General features: G+C 45.8%; 1 protein-coding gene across 1 annotated transcript in view; it reads left to right on the top strand.

Annotated features, from left to right (window-relative positions):
- nrn1la (neuritin 1-like a) overlaps nucleotides 1–10,573 on the top strand; it is an 80,378-nt gene extending 69,805 nt beyond the window's left edge. Inside the window, exon 3 of the mRNA XM_072518360.1 lies at nucleotides 8,864–10,573. Within this exon, the coding sequence (XP_072374461.1) occupies nucleotides 8,864–9,143 (280 nt within the window). The 3' untranslated portion in view covers nucleotides 9,144–10,573. The remainder of the gene's footprint in view (nucleotides 1–8,863) is intronic.
- The last annotated feature ends 11,988 nt before the right edge of the window (nucleotides 10,574–22,561 follow it).

Here is a 22,561-nt window from a genome sequence, read left to right on the forward strand (position 1 = left end):
GCTCAAGCAACATATGCAAAACTTAACAATCCCCAACAAACACAACAAAGAAAATTCCACCCACCATCCCCCCACAAGAACAAAGTTAACCCGCGTACAAAACTGAGCAACGGCCCAAACATTTGTACGTAAACACTACAGACACAGCCCAAAAAGAAAAGACATTTTAGCAGCATAGGCACAGAATTACTCGCCCCCAAGTTCAATGTCCTCCATCACCTGCCAGTTCCTTGTTCTTAACAAAGTTCATCGCTTCATCCGACGTTCCGAAATAAAGTTCTTGACCTTCATAAGTGACCCACAAACGAGCTGGGTACAACATGCCGAACTTCATCCCCTTCTTGAAGAGGGCCGATTTAACTATGTTGAAGCTCACCCTTCATTTGGCCAGTTCCGCACCCAAGTCCTGGTAAATGCGCAGCTCGTTACTTTCCCATTTACAGCTCCTCGTCTGTCTGGCCCACCTCAAGATCTGTTCCTTATCCAGGAACTGGTGCATTCATACCACCATCGCGGCTCATTCATCCACGGCTTCCTCAAAAGCGCTCTGTGCGCCCTGTCTACCTCCAAGGGTCGAGTAAACGCACCTTCGCCCAGCAGCTTCTCGAATATACACGCCATGTATGCCCCTGTGTCCAATCCTTCAATGCCCTCAGGGAGGCCAACGATTCTCAAATTCTGCCTGCGCGACCTGTTCTCCAGATCCTCCACCTTCTCATGTAGCCTTTTCTGGTGGTCCCTCATCAGATCCACTCCACCGCCATCGTGGTTAGCAGGTCCTCGTGCTCAGCCACCATCTCTTCCACCTTCTAGATCGCCTAGCCCTGGCTTCCAATCTTTTCTCCACCCGGTCAATCCCCATCTTAATCGGGTCCAGGTACTCCTGTCTTTGCTTGGCGAAGCTCTCCTGAAGGAATTTCACCAGCTGCTCCGTTGACCACTGGGCCGGCAATCCCGGTCCCTGAGCCTCTGCCATGACTTCCTGTGCTGCAGACTCCACTCCCTTCTTTGCCCAACAATCTCTCTTTTGCGGACCACTTCTGGTCCACGACTCCATAAACTGGTGGGGGATTCCTCTTCTCTACCTCACCAGTCGCCAATTTTACCGATCAAATCCCCCATAAGTCGGGAAAAAAGGTCTCAAAGATCCACCACAAGTGGGAGCTACCAAATAAGCGACCTCTCACTCCCTGGCCGCCACCAGAAGGATCGGACGCAGGGGCATATGTGGCGCGTATGTCCAAGTTAATGATCCTCCAGCAACGACTAATAATAATAATAATCTTTATTGTCACAAGTAGGCTTAGACTGCAACGGAGTTACTCTGAAAAGCCCCGAGTCGCCACATTCCGGCGCTGTTCGGGTACACAGAGGGAGAATTCAGAGTGTCCAATTCACCTAACAGCACATCTTTCGAGACTTGTGGGACGAAACCGGAGCACCCGGAGGAAACCCACGCAGACACGGGGAGAAAGTGCAAACTCCACACAGGCAGTGACCCAAGCCAGGAATTACACCTGGGACCCTGGAACTGTGCTACCGTGCTGCCCAGTCTGATGTTTATCTTGACATGTGTCCCTGGGAACAGCCCATAGAGCACAGAGTCTTGTGCCACGGGGCTGCTCGAGATGAACCACCCGATCCCCCTCCAGACCTTCTTTGCAAAGGCACATTCCACAAGGAGGTTGGCAACAATCTCTTCCCCACCACAGCCACCTTGAGTGCAACGTGCGGATGGGGTGAGGCTATGAGTGTGCAGGAAGAGTCTGATGAGGAGGGCCTTTCTCATCACCAGTCAAGTGAAGTCTCTTGCCGAGTAATGACAGTGATATCCCAGAGCCAGCTCACTGCTGTTCCTGCACCGACCACTGTGGCTCAGCCCAGCTCCTCCATGGGCTGATCTCAAGTCACTTTGCATTATTATTAATGTTCTCACAGATCTTTTGGCCCCCCCTCAGGCTATGGCTGACATCAAATCGATAGCTACACATTCCATCTGCCGATGAACAGAAAGACAAAAAGCGAATCCGCTCTTCCCCAACCAACCGCAGTGTCCTTGCTATATATACCTGTCACCTCATAATATTTCCGAATTAAATTACAGGGGCTGTTCAGTCAATGAGGGACCGGCAACAGCTGCTGTCCTTTCATCTATTTTAATCACAAAAAGGAAATTTCGCAGCTTGCAAACTCCCCGTAGCAATATATAAAAGAAATTGTGCTTGGATTGATTTTTCCTTTGAAAGTCATTTCAGTTGTCCCACAAGCTTGGGCTGGTTTCTGTGTTAACAGAGGGGCTGAAAATGACAATGAGTTTGTTTCTGCCCCCTATCCAGCACAGACCGTGATACTGATCACCGTTTCAGGCAGGGATGTCCCGTGTGAATGTTGAGGGGGCAGTCAGTCTGCCTTAAATACTGACTTGGCCCCCTGGGAAAGCCATTTTGCAGTCCCTGTTAACTCTTAAAGATGCACAGCCGAGCACACATTCAGCTGCATGAGGGACCCCCACCCGCACACATTCAGCTGCTTGAGGGACCCCCACACGCACACATTCAGCTGCATGAGGGACCCCCACCTCACCCCGCACTGGTGCTATTTGAAAGGATTTCCAGCTGAGGCACTTTGGATTTTCTTTTGCGAGTTGCAGAGTTAGTGGAAGTCATATGTACTGTGATGTTGGAGCTCACATTCAGTCAGATGGGAGTGGTGCTGAACCTTTGCAAAGAGTTGAGTGGATCTTCAAGGTCCCTGAGCAGAAAGTTTGCTCTGAGTCCTGGGGGGGGCTACGTCGAACCAGAGTATGGGATTTTTAGTGACAAGGGCTACCCACTCGACACAGGGCACCTGCCTCTCCAGCACCACCTGACCATCTGTGGCCATTGCGCACGCCACACAGCCAGAATTGCATTCTGGAATGTCATAGAGAAGCCCAAACAATGGTTCCAATGGCTGGACCACTCTAGGGAACCCGCCAATGCTCACAGGAGGATGTCTGCAAATTTGTGGTGGTCTGCTGCATCCGCCACAAGCTGGCAATGGCGAAGACACAGCCTTTGCTGTCAGTTTTTCTGCTTTCAGGAGAAAGTAGGAGAGGGGGAGGGGAGAAGGCATCCAGGTCATCCTCACTCCGGACAGCTTAGGGAGTGGGTGAAGAGGATAGTGTAGTGGTAATGTCACTGGACTAACAATCCAGAGACCTAGGATAATGCACTGAGAACATAGTTCAAATCCCGCCATGGGAACTGGTGGAATTTTAATTCCATTCATAAACCTGGAATTGAAATCTAGACTCAACTGATGGTGACTGAAACTATCATTGATTGTCATAAAAACCCATCTGGTTCACTAATGCTCTTTAGGGAAGGAAATCTGCCGTCCTTACCTGGTCTGGCCTAACATGTGACTCTAACATGTAACCACTGAAATGGCCTAGCAAATCCCTCATTTTAACGATATAGGGATGGGCAACAAATGCTAGGCTAACCAGCGATGCCAAATCCCATGAAAAAAAAATAATTGAAGATGGTAGGGCAGGTTGACAAAGTGGTTAATAAGACATGTGGGACCCTGAACTTCATAAATAAAGGAATAGAATAAAAAGCAAGGAAATTATAATGAAACTCTTATTAGACAATAGTTCAACCTCAACTAGAATATTGAGTCCAATTCTGGGCAGGACAATTTCCCGAAGATGTGAAGGTATTGAGAAGGATGCAGAAAAGATTCCCATGAATTCCAGCGTTGAGGGATTTCAGTTACATGGATAGATTTACAAAGCTGGCATCGTTCTCTTTCTAGAGGAAAAGGTTGAGAGAAGATTTGATCGAGGTGTTCAAAATCATGGAGGGTTTGGACTAGGTAGATCGATGGAAACTGTTCTTATTGGTGGAAATGTTGAGAACCAGGGAACACTGCCATTTGGAAAGGTATTTTTTATGCAGTGACTGGTTAGGTCAGGAATGCGCTTAGGTCTGCCTGAAAGTGCAGTGGGGACAGATTCAATCATGGCTTTCAAAGGGAAATAGATGATTATCTGAAGAGAAATAAAATTAGGAATACTGTGATAGGGCAAGGGGTGGAACTAGCTGAATTACTATCACAGAGAGCTGGCATGGACACAAAGGGCTGAAGGCCTCCTGTGCTGGAAGAATTCTATGATTCTGCTGTCGAAATGCAGAAGTGGAGGCTTGTGGTGATGGAAGGTGTTTGAGTGAAAGCGGGAGATCCCTAGTGATAGTATCTGCAGCTTGGACTTGGACTTCAGGTGAAGTGGGAATTGGGAAGTCACTTAAGGCAGGAACATTACGTCATCGTGGATTGTTTCAGCGATGCTAGTTATCATGATCTTGGTCACTAATGCACCAAAGTATTCCGAGGATCGTCTCCTCCAAAGGGCTTCGGTGATGCGGTTGTGCCTGAACCTCACTTGTTCTTTGCTGCTGCCTCAGGTTATGTGTCCCACAGGAAAGAAGGGAAAAGTGAGTGGTCACTGTAAGGGTGAGCGGGAGGCTTGTCGCAATGGTGTTGCTAACTTTTGGTTGGCTCTTAATTCGTTGCCCGTTGGTTCTTTACTGAATTTGCTCTGTTTCTATAACCTTTGCTCTAGAGTCGCCAGGTATCTTTATGATACCGCCACGAGGTTCAAGTCCAAGTACTGATCAATAACTCAACACACCAATTAGTAAGATTCAAATCAAAACACATTTATTATACACAGTAAATCACTACTCATGCATAAACTCTACTTTCTAGACTATTCTCTATCACTAAAAGGCCTATACTTAGCTTCGGAATTGGGCCACCAGGTCAGGGGAACAAATGGCCGTTCATTCGATCTGAGTCTGCAGGATTCAAAAGCTGGTATGGACTTGTAGCTAGGAGCGCCTATCTCGTAGCGAGCGTTGACTGGGGACTTACTTGGTTGGTGCGGCAGCTTGGGCAGTTCACTCTCAGGTTGATTCGCTTTGTTGAGTGACCCTGCCAAGAAGACCGATTTGAACTTGGGGGCTCTACTTTATAGTCCCCAGGGGCTTCCCGCCCTTCAGGCCGGACCCCGTACCTGGTTCCAAGAGATTGGACTGCGTTCCGATCACTTGGATCGATGTCTCCAATACTGGAGTTCCCTGATTGCTGGGCGGTCCTTGAGTGTCCGTTGGCCTTCCTTTGTCTTGGCTCCTGCTGGCGCTGAGGAGTCTGGCTTGGCCTTATTCACCTGAAGTGTATCAATTGTGCCTGGGAATCGCTCATTACTATGCAGATAGCTGCTGGTTTCAGTGCTGTCTGGTTTTTGCAAGTTCCAATACACAGGATTTCTGCACTTGCTCGTTTTTGCCTGTGTTGGCTGAATTTCCCTTTAGTCTTTGCGGTTCTCCATTTTAAGTCGGGAAGTGGCCAACCCAGGTGGCTACAATGGTAAGAACGCAAGGTGGAGTGGAGCATATGAATGTTGGGCATGAGTTCTGATTGCTGGAGATTTTCGATGGTTGAGTGATGGTGTTAGTGGTGCATAGGGCAGTGTGTGAGGGAAGAGATGGCATCTGAAGCTGCATTCGCTGAGCTTGAGGACTACTTGCGTGAGGCGATTGAACTTTCTGCAGCATTGTAGCCAGGCCCCCATTGACCTGAGTTGGTACCTATGCCTATGCAGATGTCAGTGCATTATTGGAGTCCCCCTGGCTTTTTGCGGCAACACAACTCTCTTCCTTTCTAACTCCTGGTCCTGGATTATGACCACCATCCCTAGTACTGGATGAGAAAACCTCTCTCTGTGCTGCTGCTCTATTGGTAATCTTTGAGAACCACTTTCTCAAACAGTTTGAATACCTGCTGCTGTCGGCATGAGTTGCAGGCTGGCTTTAACTCGTGCTATCCTTGCACATGAAACTCCTGCTGAGTGTGTAGCCATCTAGAAGTACTTAATCCTGGACTGCAAGCCATAATCATTAGATCAGCAGGAAGCACAAGATTGGCGTGTTGCCTTCATCGCCTCGATCAGGCATCGGATATCCGTGCATCGTGATCCCTTGTTAGCAAGTCAGCCACAATTACGTTATAATCCTTTGTCGTTGATTCTGCAAAAACATATTGTCCACTACAGCCTTCTTCTGTCCCACTCCAAAGGATTTTCACTTCCCAGCTATGGATTAGCAATTCATTATTCTCGGTTCTTCAATCTCTCAGTTTGTAACCTGTGAACTTGCGCCGCCCTCATAATTTCATAATTAACTTGCTGACCCAATACGTTACTTATTCAATCTGCTAATTAAAGTTACTTCCAAAATACATTGAGTTTTCACTCACCAATTGTTTCCCCCGTGTCCCAATCCAAAACTCAATTTTATAGTTTAGTTACTCATTGATTTACCGTCTAAGTCTCATAATTCACAAAGTTTGCTCAGTAATAAGAACACTCAATGAATTAATTACCTTACTGATTTCATAATTATTATTTCAATATATTTAATAGTTATATTTTCTGGCTGTTTTCAATAATGAGCTATCAGCATTTAAAAATCAAGTTGTTTACTGGCCCAATTTTAAACCACTCTGAATTCATCTAATAATTCTGTATGTTGGAAGGATAAGTAGTTTCAATCTCTTGAAGGGAATATTGGGCAGGTATCACAAAAAGGAGCAAAATATCGAATGCAGTCTCGACCACTTACACCATTCCACTCTTATCACAAGTAGTGCCTATACTGGGCAAATGGCATCAGCTACAAAGGCTCTGTTTCAAACGTATTAAGCTTGTTGTCTACTTCAGGCCGACTTGTCATGAAATCATTTTCAGTAACAGTAGTTTTCGTGTCTCATTCTCTGGGAGGGCCTTGTGGGTTTGTATTTCCTCTGTTGCCTCTGTCCTTTATTGCTGTTTCACCTTGGAGCTCAATTTACTGAAATATTTGTACCACAGTTCTACAAATTCGCACTCCTGTGTCCTCTCTACTCGCGTTACTGTTCTGTTCCTGGTGTTAACGCCAAGGTTGAATAAGAAGCAAAGTCTACCCCAGTGTCGGAGCAGCGAGGACAGGAGCCAGAAGCATCCATGAGCCAGATTTTTCCTCGTTGCCAGGATAGTTTCCTCTGCATTGGTAGGTAGGGGCAGCTTTTCCCACCACCTGTCCCCTCTTTGGGATTTCCTGTTTTACAGATGATTTCAGCAAGACTCTCACAGGGTTTCTGATGGTAAGGGGAGCCTGCCACTTGGTGGTCCCGTAGAAAATCACTGCTACTGAGGTATTCGGCTGCTACCAATTGTTTCGAGGGTGTACTGGGTTATCAAAATCTTTTGCTCCTCTGCAAAAAAACTGAGGACTGGGGGACAGCCCCGAGATCTAAATTTGAAACTCTTTCCACCCCAGCATTGCTGAACCTGAATAAAATCCTGACACAAGTGGCATTGAGCAATGATAAAGTGGTGACCACAGAAAATGGTGTCATCTATTGCCTTGGATGAATACTCACTGATATTTATGTATCACATTCAGAAATTCCACAGGATTTTCATTGCTTGTTGTAACCTTACACTCTTCTGAGATCTTGGTGCTTCTTTCGTTCTGGCCTTTTGCACATCCCTAATTATATTTGCTCTACCAATGACTGCTATGCCTTTAGATACCAAGGCCTAAGCTGTGGAACTCTCTCCTTAAATATTTAGACCTCTGTAACTCAATCTGCTCTTTCTCTGCCTAATAACCCATCTCCTTGACCAAGATTTTGGCCACCAGTTTTAATAAATCCTAACATGACTCGGTGTCCAATATTGTCTGATGACACTCCTGAGAAGCACCTGAGATAATTTTTCTCTATTAATAAGACTATATAAATGCAATATGTTGTTATGTAATTAATTATTCTCTGCAGACAGGGCCATATGTTTCTTTATAGGTTGGACAGCCAACTTGGCAATCTTGAAGTTATGATAACCCCATGAAATGTATCAATTCATTTTCTAGTGTTCCGCATTGGTTTTAGAAGTCAATAATCTTCGCTTTTGCAGATCTTCATGGACTCCTCAGAGTCCATGAGGTAGGAGATAAGTAAAATCAAAGTACTGTGAATGCTGGAAATCTGAAACAAAACCAGAAAGTGCTGGCATTACTCAGCACGTCTGGCGCCATCTGTGGAGAGAGGAACAGAGTTAATGATTTGAGTATGACTCTTCTACAGTGGGAGGTAGGCACCCAGTAATATTAATCTGGATCAGCTTTGGTCGCTTGAGGAGGTCAGAGAGGAATTTTCCAGATTCCCTCCACCCAAATGGCCTGTGTTCTGATATCTCCCAGGGGATTGCATTGCTCCACATGGGGAATTTGTATATTGTGAAGCTGGTTTGGAAAGGGACACATAATTTAATGTCATGTCTGCATTGAGGCACTTGGGGAGTCCAAGGATGATATTTCTCAATGGTCATTGGTTAGTACATAAACATTGATGCAAGGTCATCACAACATTAAAACATCTGGGGGTTGCCCACTGTGACAACCTCCCCTGACACCAAGTAAGAGTGAGATCCATGAAAGGGTGATGATATGTTTACTTGCTCCATGTTGGCCTACTATATCTCTACTCTATGCTGTACCCTTCCTACTTGCCGCGTGCTTATCATTGAGCCTGGCTGCCTTGTGTAAATTAATGTTGATGTGACCATTTCTTGGAGCACCAGTAAATGGCAGATCATTTAGATCAGTTGATGAATCATAAATGGTGCTTAATGGCGATCCTGTGACAGGTCCATTTATTTTTAATTTTTCCAAACAGTAAAGGAATTAACTGCCACAGAGTGTTTTTTCTTACATGTGTATGTACCTCTTACACCTTCCGAGAAGGTCAAGTTATTCTGTCCCGTGTTTGTGTGCAGATCCTGGGATGACTTCCACGCGTGTGCAGACTCCGTTCTGGAAGGTTGCCCCGCGGACACTGCCTCCATCTGGGAATCTCTGAGGAAGGAGTCAAAAAAGTTACAATTCCAAGGCAACTTGCATGAGCTGTGCAGTTCAAGAGGCAGACCTTTTGGAACCATGGAAAACACAGATAGAAGCGAATCGAACAAAGAGAGCTTGAAGGGTTCTGCTGGTTCGCTGTGGTATGGACTCACTACTCCTGTCCTGTCGATCGCTATGCTGGTGGTCAACATGTAGCAAACCCATGCGACCATGATCCCCAGGTCAGCTCCCAACACTGATCCCTTCACCGAAGAGACAAAAACACGATTGATACAGACAGAAAGTTTGGTTGTTGTTTACTTGCCTTTGAATGTTGCCTCTCTCTATCGGTCAAGGATGGTTCATTCTATATTGTGTTCAAATTACATTAATTTAATGTACTTTTCATTCAAAGAATGTCATACAGCTCTATCTTTTAGTTGATTAAATACATAAAAATGCTGGCTTGGTGGGTAAATGTGCTGTGATTTTACAGGCCAGGAGGTCAAGCCCTGTTTGGGCAAACTTAGCTTCTCTCAGACAAGGGGAATTGGGCTTTCCCAGTGCCTCTGGGTTAGGGAGGAAATACCAGCCAGGGTTCCCAGTCACTCTCCAGTCACTCATGCTTGGCATCTGGTGAGGACAGGATTTTCCTTGGCTGCAAGAGATCAAATCATTTCTAATTGTCACTGCCCAGCCCCTCACAAGAATGGCGAGAGTCAGTCAGTGGAGATGGTGGAGAGCTGTTGGTGCCTGCGCAACAGCATCTTGGCAAGTTTCAGCCCACCATGGGGGCGGAGGTGGGGCGGATGGTGGGGGAAGGATAAGGAAAAGCAAAGATCAGTATAATACTGAAATAGAGGTTAGTGCTGTGGGAACATTTAAAAACAGTAACAATATCGGAAACCCAGATGATGTTAATATGTACCTTCCATGCAAATCCAATTAAACCAAAACCGTGTGCAGTAGTTTGGAAATGTATAGTACCCACTGAGTAGACACTGACCTTTCCCTCACATGCTCACCAGCTTGTGCCATCTTGGCTCAGTTGGCTGTGTTCTCACCTCATGGGACTTGGGAAACATAATCTAGGCTGATACTGCAGGACTGAGTGAGGGGCAGAGGGCATCCAACTGAAGTCCTATCAAACGGCCAACTTAGCTTAATTGGTTGCTAACTATAAAAATAGCTTGACCAAGGTTTGAAAATTGCAAATGATTGCAGTGACTCTTTCTGGGTCTCTTGACACATTGGATACCTGTTCTCTGTGACAACAGCAGAGATGAGGTGATTGGAAGAAGGTGCTTGAGCTGTAACAGCTCGAGCGATATATTGTAACCTGGGGCGACCAAGGTTATGTGACTTTTGCACTGTGGGCATGTCTGAATTCTCTCAAAACATACCCATTGTATTTAACAATATCTTCATACTGTTACTTTATTTCTTATTTATGTTTTTTTTTAAAACAAGCAAACTAGCTAGAAATTAATTCAATCTAATCCATTTACATTCTTGTTATGCAAGTATAATGCTATTTATCTTCGATATGACACACGGGGAATACCAGGCACAGAGGGGTGGTGGAGGAATCATTTCTTTGACCATTAGGTCAATGTTTTTTTGTTTTTAATTCATTCTCAGGATTATGGGTGTTGCTGACAAGGTCAGCATTTATTTCCCGTTTCTTGAGAAGCTGGTGGGGGGTGGGGGTGGGGGGGGGGTGGGGGGGGGGGGGGTCATCTTCTGCAACCATTGCAATTCATTCATGTGGTGCTGTGAGGTAGGGACAGATCAATAAATAGGCATGAATAAAATGAAAAACCTCCATTTATATAGCACCTGTCACAACCATTGGACATCCGACAGAGGTTTACAGCTAATTTGGTACTTTTGGAGTGTAGACGCTGTTGTATTGTAGGAAACGCAGTAACTAATTTCTATACCGGTTCCCATAAACCGCAATGAGGTAATAACCATACTCTGTTTTTGTGATGTTGATTTTCTAATGAATTCTACCTGTAATTAATATATGGGAATATAAAGATTAAAAAAAGATTATGGATAGATATATATTCCTCACTTTGCTTTCACTTGTCAGTCATGAGTCACTCGTATATTAACAGAGTTTTAAAACTACAAAAGGATCCCTGTCCAAGGCATTAATAAAACAGAGCTACCAGTTTCAGTAACAGTAACAAAAGATAACTACATGTGTGTGGTAACCCTTAGCCTGACTGCATCAACTAAATGAGGGGAAAAAAATCTATGTGCACTTAATTAAGAAAGGATTTGCATTTATGTAGCATCTTTCAAATCGGAATCACTTTCAAATTGGAGTCACTAATATCGTTAACACTTGCAAATAGGGAGAAATGGGTGATATTTATCAATAAATAACCAGCTCAACAGCACGTCTATAACACTCAGGCTACCACGTTCTCAGTGAGCTGCAGCCCACCACCCTAAACGGCAATTCTCCCAGCCTCGTCTCCTGCCCCCTCGCTTGGATCGGAAAAACCTCGCTCTTCCTCATATTCAATTTATAACTCGAGAACCGGCCAAATTCCTTCGAAATCCTCATAATCCTCCCAGTACCTTCCAATGGGTCCGAAATATACAACAGCAAGTCATCCGTATACAGTGATACCCTGAACTGCACCCCCCCCCCTCCCTGTACTATCCCCTGCCATTCCCTTGACGCTCTCATCGCCATTGCCAGTGGTTCTATAGCCAAGGCAAAGAACAATGGGGAGAGTGGACATCCATGCCTCACCCCCCGATGCAGCTTGAAATATTCCGAGCTATAGTAGTTGATTTCTGAAAGACAGGGCAAACATTGAAGATATGAGATTTATTTTCTTTTTAGAATTTTTTTTCCAATTATCGTGGCCAATCCACTGACCCTGAACATCTTTGGGTTGTGGGGGTGAGACCCGGGCAGACACGGAGAGAATGTGCAAACTCCACTCGGGACAGTGACCCGGGCCGGGATCGATCCCGGGTCCTTGGCGCCGTGAGGCAGCAGTGAACATAGAACATACAGTGCAGAAGGAGGTCATTCGGCCCATCTATGTCTGCACCGACCCACTTAAGCCCTCACTTCCACCCCATCCCCGTAACCCAATAACCCCTCCTAACCTTTCTGGTCACTAAGGGTAATTTATCATGGCCAGTCAACCTAACCTGCACGTCTTTGGACTGTGAGAGGAAACCGGAGCACCCGGAGGAAACCCACGCAGACACAGGGAGAATGTGCAGACTCCGCTCAGACAGTGACCCAACGAGGATCGAACCTGGGACCCTGGCGCTGTGAAGCCACAGTGCCAGCCACTTGTGCTATTGTGCTGCCCTAAAAATGCTAACGGGATTTATTTTCTACAAGGTTGTGGGGCATCCCACTCCCTGGAAATTTATATTTTTGACACTTCTGTATGTTTCATTGAACTAAGATTTAAAATGTTCTGCACTTGCCTTTCTTACAAAGCAGTAGTGTAATAACCTGGCTCTGGAGCTTTTCTCTAATTGATTGAATTTATTTTACAATTCTTAATTTAGTTGAGTTTCAATCTTTGACCTGTTATGGGCGAGGCCTTTTCAGAACCCCAAAATGTATCATGGAGTTCAACCAACCTCTCCCTTTAATGGATTGTTGCTTTTCCGAGCAGGCGGCTTGTTTCCTAGGTGTGGAATTACAATTATGGACACGTGGGTTTTGAAACACAAAACACTGTTTATTCCATGAACTCAACTTAACATCTTAAATAAACATTGGATCTCTTATCACCCCTTACTTCAAAGATAACTCAGAAAATATTGCAACAGTAAATAATTCCCTAAAATGTTCCTTCAAACTTCCAAGAGACTTAACACCTTTAAACAGTATCACATCAGGTTAAAGGATATATATATTTTCTGTTGAATGGCAGAGACATATTAGCTTGGTTGACTTCAGCTCCAGCACCTTGTTTTTTTTCCTGCAGCTCTCTGGACACACACAGACACACCCAAGCTGCTGTCTCAAACTGGCTTTCTACTTTTAAACTGCTCTCAGCAAAACCAGCCAGGCACTTTTTAGTTGCTCTCAGCAGAACCAGCCAGGCATTTTTCAAACTGCAAAACAAAACTGCAAAAATTGCAGCTCTCTGGAAACACACAGACACACACACACTGCTTTTAAACTGAAACTAAAAACCTGCAAAATGGCTGAACTGAGCTGAGCTCCACCCACTCTATGACATCACTGTTTTCTTAAAGGTACATTGCTTAACATCCAGTTCTTAAAGGTACCCTCACATGACAGACCCCAGCAGCCATGGTTAATTGAGTCTAGCACCTTGCATTAGAGATGGCCAACTGGCATCGCCAAGCTGTGTGGATGCTCCTATATTTGAAATGCAGGTCTTCGGATGCTCTGCCAGGATGTCAGACCTGATGTGAGACAGATTCCGATAAACAAAAGACATGATCAGATGTAGGGCTGAGTGCCCTGGTGGACCAATGACTTCCACGAGATGCACTCCAGCCTTTATAGTTTTGGATTTAGTTGCTCCTAATTTGAATATATTTGAGATTGAGTTGCATAATTAAGTGTTGGCAATGATTCTGTTCAGTTGCTACAGAGTCAGCTGGACGATTCTACACATTTTGAAATGCAAATTGAAAAGATTGCTTTAATCAGACAGTAGTAATCTGCAACTTTGGAAATCTCTACAGAGTATAACACTGGGCATTAATATTAAAAATCTCTCATGCAAATATTGTAAAGCAGATTGGATTGAAATTTTAACAATTGAGCCAGGTTAGACTTTAACCTCCATTTAGGTGTGTCGAAGGATGGGTAATAGGCACAACATTGTTCAGCAGTATAGGCCAGAGTTGGTTTTCTAAGAATTATTTAATTTTATTCCTGTATCCCACCTGACAAAAATATTTGAATTCACAGCGTCAACTAGTGAAATGATAGAAGCACATAATCCCAGGCTGTGAATTTACTGAGGATCAGAATGCAAATGAACAGAGAATGAGAGAAAGGAGGGCGAAAGAGAGTGGGGGAATGATAGAGGGGAGAAAGGAAGTCAGGGAGAGCCATGAGTGAAGGGATAGGGAGAAGGTGGAAGGAGGAAACAAGAAAGGGAGAAGACTGCATCAGTGAGAAAAGGAGAAAGGGGATTAATAGCGTTGAAGGCGGACAGCTCAAGGTTTGCCAACCTCTCCTGTGCTGTGGGCTGTTCGATTCTTGGGAAAGAATGTCAAAAGTGAGAATGACCTTTTGTTAACGCGACATGAGGTAAAAGTCAATTGTCAGCACGCAGCCCCTCCTGGGGCTGATATATTCAATGAGCGTATGAAAGAGAAGATGCATGTAAGGATGCGACTGCAGGAACACTTCTTGGTGAAGCCCATGGGTGTTCAGGGCACCATGCTGTTTCATGGGCACTGATGGTAAGCAATTAAAACAGGGAGTCATTGCAAGTGATTGAAACATTTAGCACAGTGCATACTTGGAGAAAATCTCTCTTGTTAAGACGTTTAGCTACTGTTGTATAAAGAGTCAAAGGTTCTGCTCCTTTTCCACAAGCACCTTTAATTTACTTCAACAGACTCTGCACAAAACTCTAACATCACATCACCTAACACAAAGGCCACCTCAAGCCTCTTTACATATCAGTGTCAATTATTGGCTACTTAACATAAATGAGACAACAAATTGGAATGTCTCTTAACCCATTACTTAACATCTCTGACTGTTTGGCCTGATGTGGTAACACCTTTAAACTGCTTCCAATGTGTATTTAAATATAAGTTGTTGTTGTATTTTTACTTTAGGGTATGCTGGTACTCAGTGCCCTAATTCTCACTGTCCATTAGGTGTGGGAGGTCCATTGCAAAACCCTACAGTTGTTTAGCTTCACCAGTTAGGGTCTCCCTCCTCTGCCTTTACTTGCTGCATCAATAATTCCATTGCATTGTCAGCGAACCTTGGGACACTCAGCCTCCCTGTAGACTGGCCGGACATTTTATTTCCCTGATCTTTGGTGTAACGAAAACAGTTTGGATGCCCGTCACTTGAAGGTGCTGCAGGCTTTTGAAGCCTGCCACAACTTACTACTGCCCAGTGTCCGAGCAACCTTTCTGATGCCTGGAGCTTTCCTGATGTCTGTCATGTATTGATCATGACAATGGAAGTTACTGCAGGGTCAGAGCGCCTGACGTCAGGCCTCAGGCATACTCTGGCCCAATGGGAGTCAGATTTGACCCTGAAGGCCCCAGGTTTACCATCCGCGTTCCCTGTGCCTCCACTCTCTATAATGGGTTAACCAGTCTCAGCTATTGAATAGCAGTACCCATATAATTGACTTCAGCTAGATAATTCAGGAGTCCTGCCGCTAGTTATCCAATGACCCTACTTGAAGCGTATTGGTGTATGTTGGGTGTGGGTGTGGGGGGGGGGGGGGGTGCGTGTGTATGCTGTGGGCATGAAGGAAGTACAGGTTTGGTCTTGGTTATGATGCCCTTTGTGATGAGAAAGTTAATCAACTTTCACTGTCTTTGTTCACATATATAACTAGCACGAGAGCAAAGTGCTTGAGAACAAACACCAGTGGAATTGGAACATGACGAGGAGTTAATACCTTTAGAGGGCGAAGGAGGCAAGAATATTGGCTGAAAGGGGGAAAAAGATCAAAGCAAATGGAGAAAATTAGACAGTGAGGACACAAGCTGAAGAATTGTGTGCTATGATTCAGATTTCGAAAATAGATGACCTAACTTTGCAAGTGAGACATTGAGAGCTTTTGTTCTGAGATCTTGCTGAGTTAACAAGCGGGATTTATATAATTGGCATCCCACAGCCCCTCAATATACTTTCTGTTCATACCACATGTTCGTTGATGGTTTAAATAATAGATTTTAGTTATTTAAATATTAATCTTAAATATCAACTATATCAATAATTGGCGTGGTTCTGGAGAGGTCACTGCAAACATTATCTTCTCACAATGCTGTTCATTCTTTTTTTAAATATAAAGTATCCAATTCTTTTTTTTTCAATTAAGGGGCAATTTATCGAGGCCAATCCACCTACCCTGCACATCTTTGGGTTGTGGGGATGAGACCCACAGAGACACGGGAGACTGCAAACTCCACACGGACAGTGACCCAGGGCCGGGATCGAATCTGGGGCCTCGGCGCTGTGAGACAGCAGTGCTAACCACTGCACCACCGTGCTTCCCCAAGTGATCATATATGGTAAAAAGAGAAATTAAAACCAGGGCAATGAACTAGCCTAAAACCATTGGTAGGGTCATTGCCACATGGAATAAATTGGCACAATAATGGCAGTGAATGTATTGAATACTGGTGTGAGGTTGGGGGAAGGTGGTGCCTGTACCGATTAACTGACCTTCTGAATTTATCATGGAGTAGCAAGTATCAAAGCAAGTTATTCTTCAGACAATTTGAATGAAAGTTTTCATTTCAGGGAAAGAGTGATATGGGAGATTTAATAGGATTGCTTCCACGTGCATATACAATATTCTGTACATGCAAAGCAGAGACGGTGGAGCATTGGAGAAAGGATCCTGTCCCAAATGAAATACCCCAAATCATTTTGGGCAGTTCCAACAGGAAGGAATAGTGAATTTGAAATATAAGTGACTGGAGTGAAATGTGGGTATTATTAAAAGTGCACTCCGTATTTCTAACAACTTCTATTTAATAGGGCGGCACAGTGGTTAGCACTGCTGCCTCACAATGCCAGGGCCCTGGGTTCATTTCCGACCTTGGGTGACAGTATGTGGGAAGTTTGCACATTCTCCCCGTGTGTGCGTGGGTTTCCTCCGGGTGCTCTGGTTTCCTCCCACAGTCCAAAGATGTGCAGGTTAGGTGGATTGGCCATGATAAATCGCTGCTTAGTATCCAAAGGATAGGTGGAGATACGGGGATGGGGCGGTGTGGGCCTAGGAAGGGTGCACTTTCGGAAGGTCGGTGCAGACTTGATGGGCCGAATGGCCTCCTTCTACACTGTAAGGATTCTATGATTATATATACAGAACATTCCTCCATTATCTAACCCAGGGTTATTCCAAAGTGTGGGTCGTAACCCGCGGCGAGTGACGGAAAGGCCGTGAAGCTAAGGGTCACGGTGTTCCTGAAAGAAGAATTTCTTTTCGCTGCACATATCAGCTATCAGCTGCAAAATCAGCCGTGCAGTCTTCCAACATCCGACCATAAGAGGCAACAGTGAGCAGGTCAGTGCACCCTGTATGTGCATGCTTTTGGCACAAGAACGTTTGGAGGCGAACTTCTTTCACTTTTGAGCAAGGCAAGAATGCTGTGAACATTGATCGTATTGTTACAAGGAAGAGACAGCCTGAGACAAATAGGCAGTGCACCTACTGGCCAGGATCTCACATCAGAATCTGCTAGAAAGAGCTGCTCGTATTAACTCTGATAGTGTACAGAGCTCCAGGACCTTCAGTGAACAGCCTACATAGAAGAAACTTAAAATGGGGAACAAAGCAGTATAAAGAAGATTTCTTAGGGTGTGGTTTCGTCATTTGTGCCAATGCAAATCAAGATGCAGAGGCCATGTGAGTTGTATGCAGGGAAGTACTGACGAATGAGAATTGTAAACCCTCAAAAGTCATAGAAGTCATAGAATCAATGCAGTGCAGGAGGCCATTCATCCATCGAGTCAACACCGATCCTCTGAAAGAGCACCCCCCCCCCCCCCACCCTCAGCCCCTCTCCTGCCCTATCCCCATAACCCCACATAACCTGCACATCCCTGGACACTAAGGGGCAATTTGACACGGCCAGTCCACTTAACCTGCACATCTTTAAACTGTGGGGAAACCGGAGCAGCGAGAGGAAAGCCATGCAGATACAGGAAGAAAGTGAAAACTCCACCCAGACAGTCACCCATGGCCGGAATTGAGTCCGGGACTCTAGTGCTGTAGGCAGCAGTGCTAACCACTGTGCCACCATGCTGCCCCTAGTACAAAGACATCTGAAGACTAAAGCATGGGGAGCTCGAGGACAAACATCTTAATTTTTTTCAAAGGATGCAGTGAGAACTGAAATCATCAGCTGAAGTCCTTAGCAGAAATGTAACACTGAATGATGAGCACAATTAGCCTCTTACATGTTAGCTTATCACATAGCTAAAGAGAAAATGCTCCACATGGTAGCAGAGAGATTAATTCTCCCTGCAGCATTACATATGGCTAGCATAGTCCTAGATCAGAGATCAGCTGAAAAACTGAAATGCATCCTACTTAGTGATAACACAGTACCTCGCTGAACTTGTGATATTGCTGAGAATTTAGAAGTCCAGCTTATTTCTCGTTTAAAGACAACACAGGAGCTCTCAATACCGCTGGGTGAAAGCACCCAAGTTTCAGATTCTTACTAGTTTTGTTAGTTAGGTTTGGAACAATGGAATTGTTGAGTATTTGCTGTGCTGCATAACATTCAACCTGCACGTCAGGAGTCACAAGCGATAGAGCAGCCAATATGACTGGGTGAAACAGTGGAGTTATAAGGATTAAAGGAGGCAGCAAGAAGACCTAGGGCCTATTTTGGAGGAGGAGGTTTGGAGGGAGGCACTGAAGAGGGTGAACGCGACCTCATCCTGTGCGAGGCTCATTCAGCTAAAAGTAGTTTTTTCAGCGGAATCATTACTTTCTTCACCATGAGGCATTGACATTGAAAGGAATTGTGAAAGTCGTAAAATTGCATTAAATGCAGCGCACTCAATACCAAGCTTTTCAAGGCTCTGCGTTCTGATATGGAGGCCGAGGGCACACATTTATTGTTCCACATAGAGGTATGTTGGCTATCAAGGTATCGGGTGCTTGGCAGAGTTTATGGACTGAGGTATGAAATCCACACTTTCCTCCTTGAGAAATCGTCCCCTCTGGCTGATTCATTTGGTAATCAAACTCCGATGCCAACTACGGGCGCGATTTACCGACCACCCCGCCGTGTGGTTTTCAGCAGCGGAGGCAGCCCACCAGCGGAATCTACCAGTCCTGACTTTGTTAATAGGATTTCCTGTTGAAGGCACCCCTCATTACCGGGAAACCCGTGCGCTGGCGTGGGACCGGAATTTCCCGCCGACGTGAACAACCGGTAAATCCTGCCCAATGTCTTACCTTGCAGACCTCTTTTCACTTCTAGACTAACTGAACCTCAAATTGCAAGAAATTGGTGTTTTCCAAAAGTCATTGAATGTTTAGCAAGTGCGAGTACAAAACCAAAACTACCACATGTTCCCCACACTGTTACGGCACATCGAAGAAAACAGTGTTAGTAAGGGAACTGTCAATAGATTGGCAAGCCTTATTCAGTCGCATTTGGCTGCGCTGATCAACAGTTTTTGTCACTACTTTCCAGAGATGTTTCAGGGATTGAAAAAGAAGTGGGTGAAGAATCCCTTTGAGTTTGAGACCCCTGAGTCAGTTATTAACTGACAGTTGACTACAAATGAGGATACCGAGCACGTGAAAAACACACCAAAAGTCCATGAGGTTGTCAGCATTCTGGAGTAGCATCTCCCAGGAGTATATATTGCTGAGTAAAACAAGCATTTTGTTGCTATTGCCCTTCATGTGCAAGGTTGGATTTTCCGTTCCCACAAAGATGAAGGTGGCACAAAGAAATTGGCTGAACTCTGCATCTCATTTGCGCCTTGCCCTCTCCTCCTGTGAACCTGATTGAAGTGAGATCGTGAGGACCAAGCAGGCTCACCTGTCACATTAAAGGTAAATGAACGTGTCATGGTCACGAAGGTCGGCCGGCTTGGGTCCCGAAGGTCGGCCGGTTGACAAAAGTGGATCCGGGAAAAAAAGTTTGAGAAACACTGACCTAGCCCCTAACAATAATTTAGGGTTCCCGAATACCATCATAATTCCTGTGTGTACTGGAAAAAAGACTGCAGTGTTTCCTCTGGACAGTTCCAGTTGACTCTTCTATTGTTCCAGGTTATCCTCCGACAGACAATCCAATTTGGGAGCAATAGGCTTCACACAGTCCCAGTGGCTTTTTTTTTTGGTCGATCTTATGTGCAATATGTTCCAAACTTATGCATGTTTCTGACAGTACCCAGAGAAATGTTTAAAGTGCACAGGGAGATTTAAAAATATATATATAAATTTTATTAAAGTTTTCAAACACAATTTTTCCCCCTTACAAATCAACAAAAACGGTAACATGATAACTGATAGATAACATTGTTTAAATAAAACAGTGAACTAACAAAATAACACGAAATAGTGCTCACCACCCCACCCCTTCACCCCATCTAGAACACAAACAATTTACCCCCCCCCCCTCTGGGCTGCTGCTGCTGGCTATCTATTTTCCCCCTAATGTTCCGCTAGATAGTCGAGGAACGGTTGCCACCGCCTGGTGAACCCCTGAGCCGATCCTCTCAGCGCAAACTTCATCCGCTCCAGTTTTATGAACCCTGCCATATCGTTTATCCAGGCCTCCACGCCGGGGGGGTTTTGCTTCCTTCCACATGAGTAAAATCCTACGCCGGGCTACTAGGGACGCAAAGGCCACAATATCGGCCTCTTTCGCCTCCTGAACTCCCGGCTCATCCGCTACCCCAAATATAGCTAACCCCCAGCTTGGCTTGACCCGGACCTTCACCACCTTCGCGATCACTCCTGCCACTCCCCTCCAATACCCCTCCAGTGCCGGACACGACCAAAACATATGTGTGTGGTTCGTCGGGTTTCCCCCGCACCTCCCGCACTTGTCCTCCACTCTGAAGAACCTGCTCAACCTCGCTCCCGTTATGTGTGCTCTATGTAGCACCTTAAATTGAACCAGGCTAAGCCTGGCACACGAGGAAGAGGAATTTACCCTACTTAGGGCATCAGCCCACAAACCCTCCTCAATCTCCTCCCCGACCTCTTCTTCCCATTTTCCTTTCAGTTCTTCTACCTGCTCCTCCCCCTCTTCTCTCATCTCCCGGTATATTTCGGACACTTTGACCTCCCCGACCCACCCCCCCCGAAAGCACTCTATCCTGGATCCCCTGTGTCGGGAGCAGCGGAAATTCCCTCACCTGTTGTCTCATGAACACCCTCACCTGCATATACTAAAGATATTCCCCGGAGGCAGCTCATATTTTTCCTCTAGCGCTCCCAAGCTCGCAAACGTCCCATCAATAAATAAGTCTCCCACTCTCCTAATTCCTGCCCGGTGCCAGCTCTGGAACCCTCCGTCCAACCTCCCTGGGGAAAACCTATGGTTGTTCCTGATCGGGGACCACACCGAGGCTCCCAGCACACCCCTCTGTCGCCTCCATTGCCCCCAGATACTTAATGTTGCCGCCACCACTGGGTTCGTGGTAAACCTTTTCGGTGAGAGCGGTAGTGGCGCTGTCACCAGCGCTTTTAAGCTCGTTCCTTTACAGGACGCCATCTCCAGCCTTTTCCACGCCGCCCCCTCTCCCTCTATCATCCACTTACGGATCATCGCCACATTGGCGGCCCAGTAATAGTCGCCCAAATTCGGCAATGCCAGTCCCCCTCTGTCCCTGCTACGTTGCAGGAACCCCCTCCTTACCCTCGGGGCCTTCCCTGCCCACATGAAGCTCATGATGCTCCTATCTATTTTTTTGAAAAAGGCCTCAGTGATCAATATAGGGAGACATTGAAACAAAAATAGGAACCTCGGGAGGACCATCATCTTAATCGCCTGCACTCTGCCCGCCAGTGACAGCGGCTGCATATCCCACCTTTTGAAATCCTCTTCCATTTGCTCCACCAGCCGAGTCAGATTGAGTCTGTGTAACGTTCCCCAGCTCCTGGCTATCTGAATCCCCAGGTATCGGAAGTTTCTTTCCACTCTCCTTAGCGGCAGGCCATCTATCCCTCTACTCTGGTCCCCAGGGTGTATCGCAAAAAGCTCATTCTTTCCCATGTTAAGCCTATATCCCGAGAAATCTCCAAACTCCCTCAATATCTGCATAACCTCTGTCATCCCCCCCACTGGATCCGCCACATACAGCAGTAGGTCATCTGCGTAGAGTGACACTTGGTGTTCCTCTCCCCCTCTAACCACCCCTCTCCATTTCCTGGAGTCTCTCAGCGCTATGGCCAGTGGTTCAATTGCCAGTGCGAACAGTAATGGGGACAGCGGGCATCCCTGTCTTGTTCCCCTATGTCGTCGAAAAAACTCCGACCTTTGCTGATTTGTGACTACACTTGCCATTGGGGCCCCATAGAGGAGTTTAACCCAGCTGACAAACCCCTCCCCGAACCCAAACCTCCTCAGCACCTCCCATAGATACTCCCACTCTACCATATCAAATGCCTTCTCTGCATCCATCGCCACCACTATTTCTGCCGCCCCTCTGCTGGGAGCATCATTATCACCCCCAATAGCCGTCGCACGTCGACATTCAATTGTCTCCCCTTTACGAACCCTGTCTGATCTTCGTGCACCACCCCCGGGACACAATCCTCTATCCTCATTGTCAGCACTTTTGCCAACAACTTGGCGTCCACATTCAGGAGCAAGATAGGCCTATAAGACCCGCATTGCAGCGGGTCTTTATCTCGCTTCAGGATTAGTGATATTGTCGCCTCCGACATTGTCGGGGGTAGGGTCCCCCC

This window comes from Scyliorhinus torazame, chromosome 10, assembly GCF_047496885.1.
Source record: "Scyliorhinus torazame isolate Kashiwa2021f chromosome 10, sScyTor2.1, whole genome shotgun sequence".
Classification (NCBI taxonomy): domain Eukaryota; kingdom Metazoa; phylum Chordata; class Chondrichthyes; order Carcharhiniformes; family Scyliorhinidae; genus Scyliorhinus; species Scyliorhinus torazame.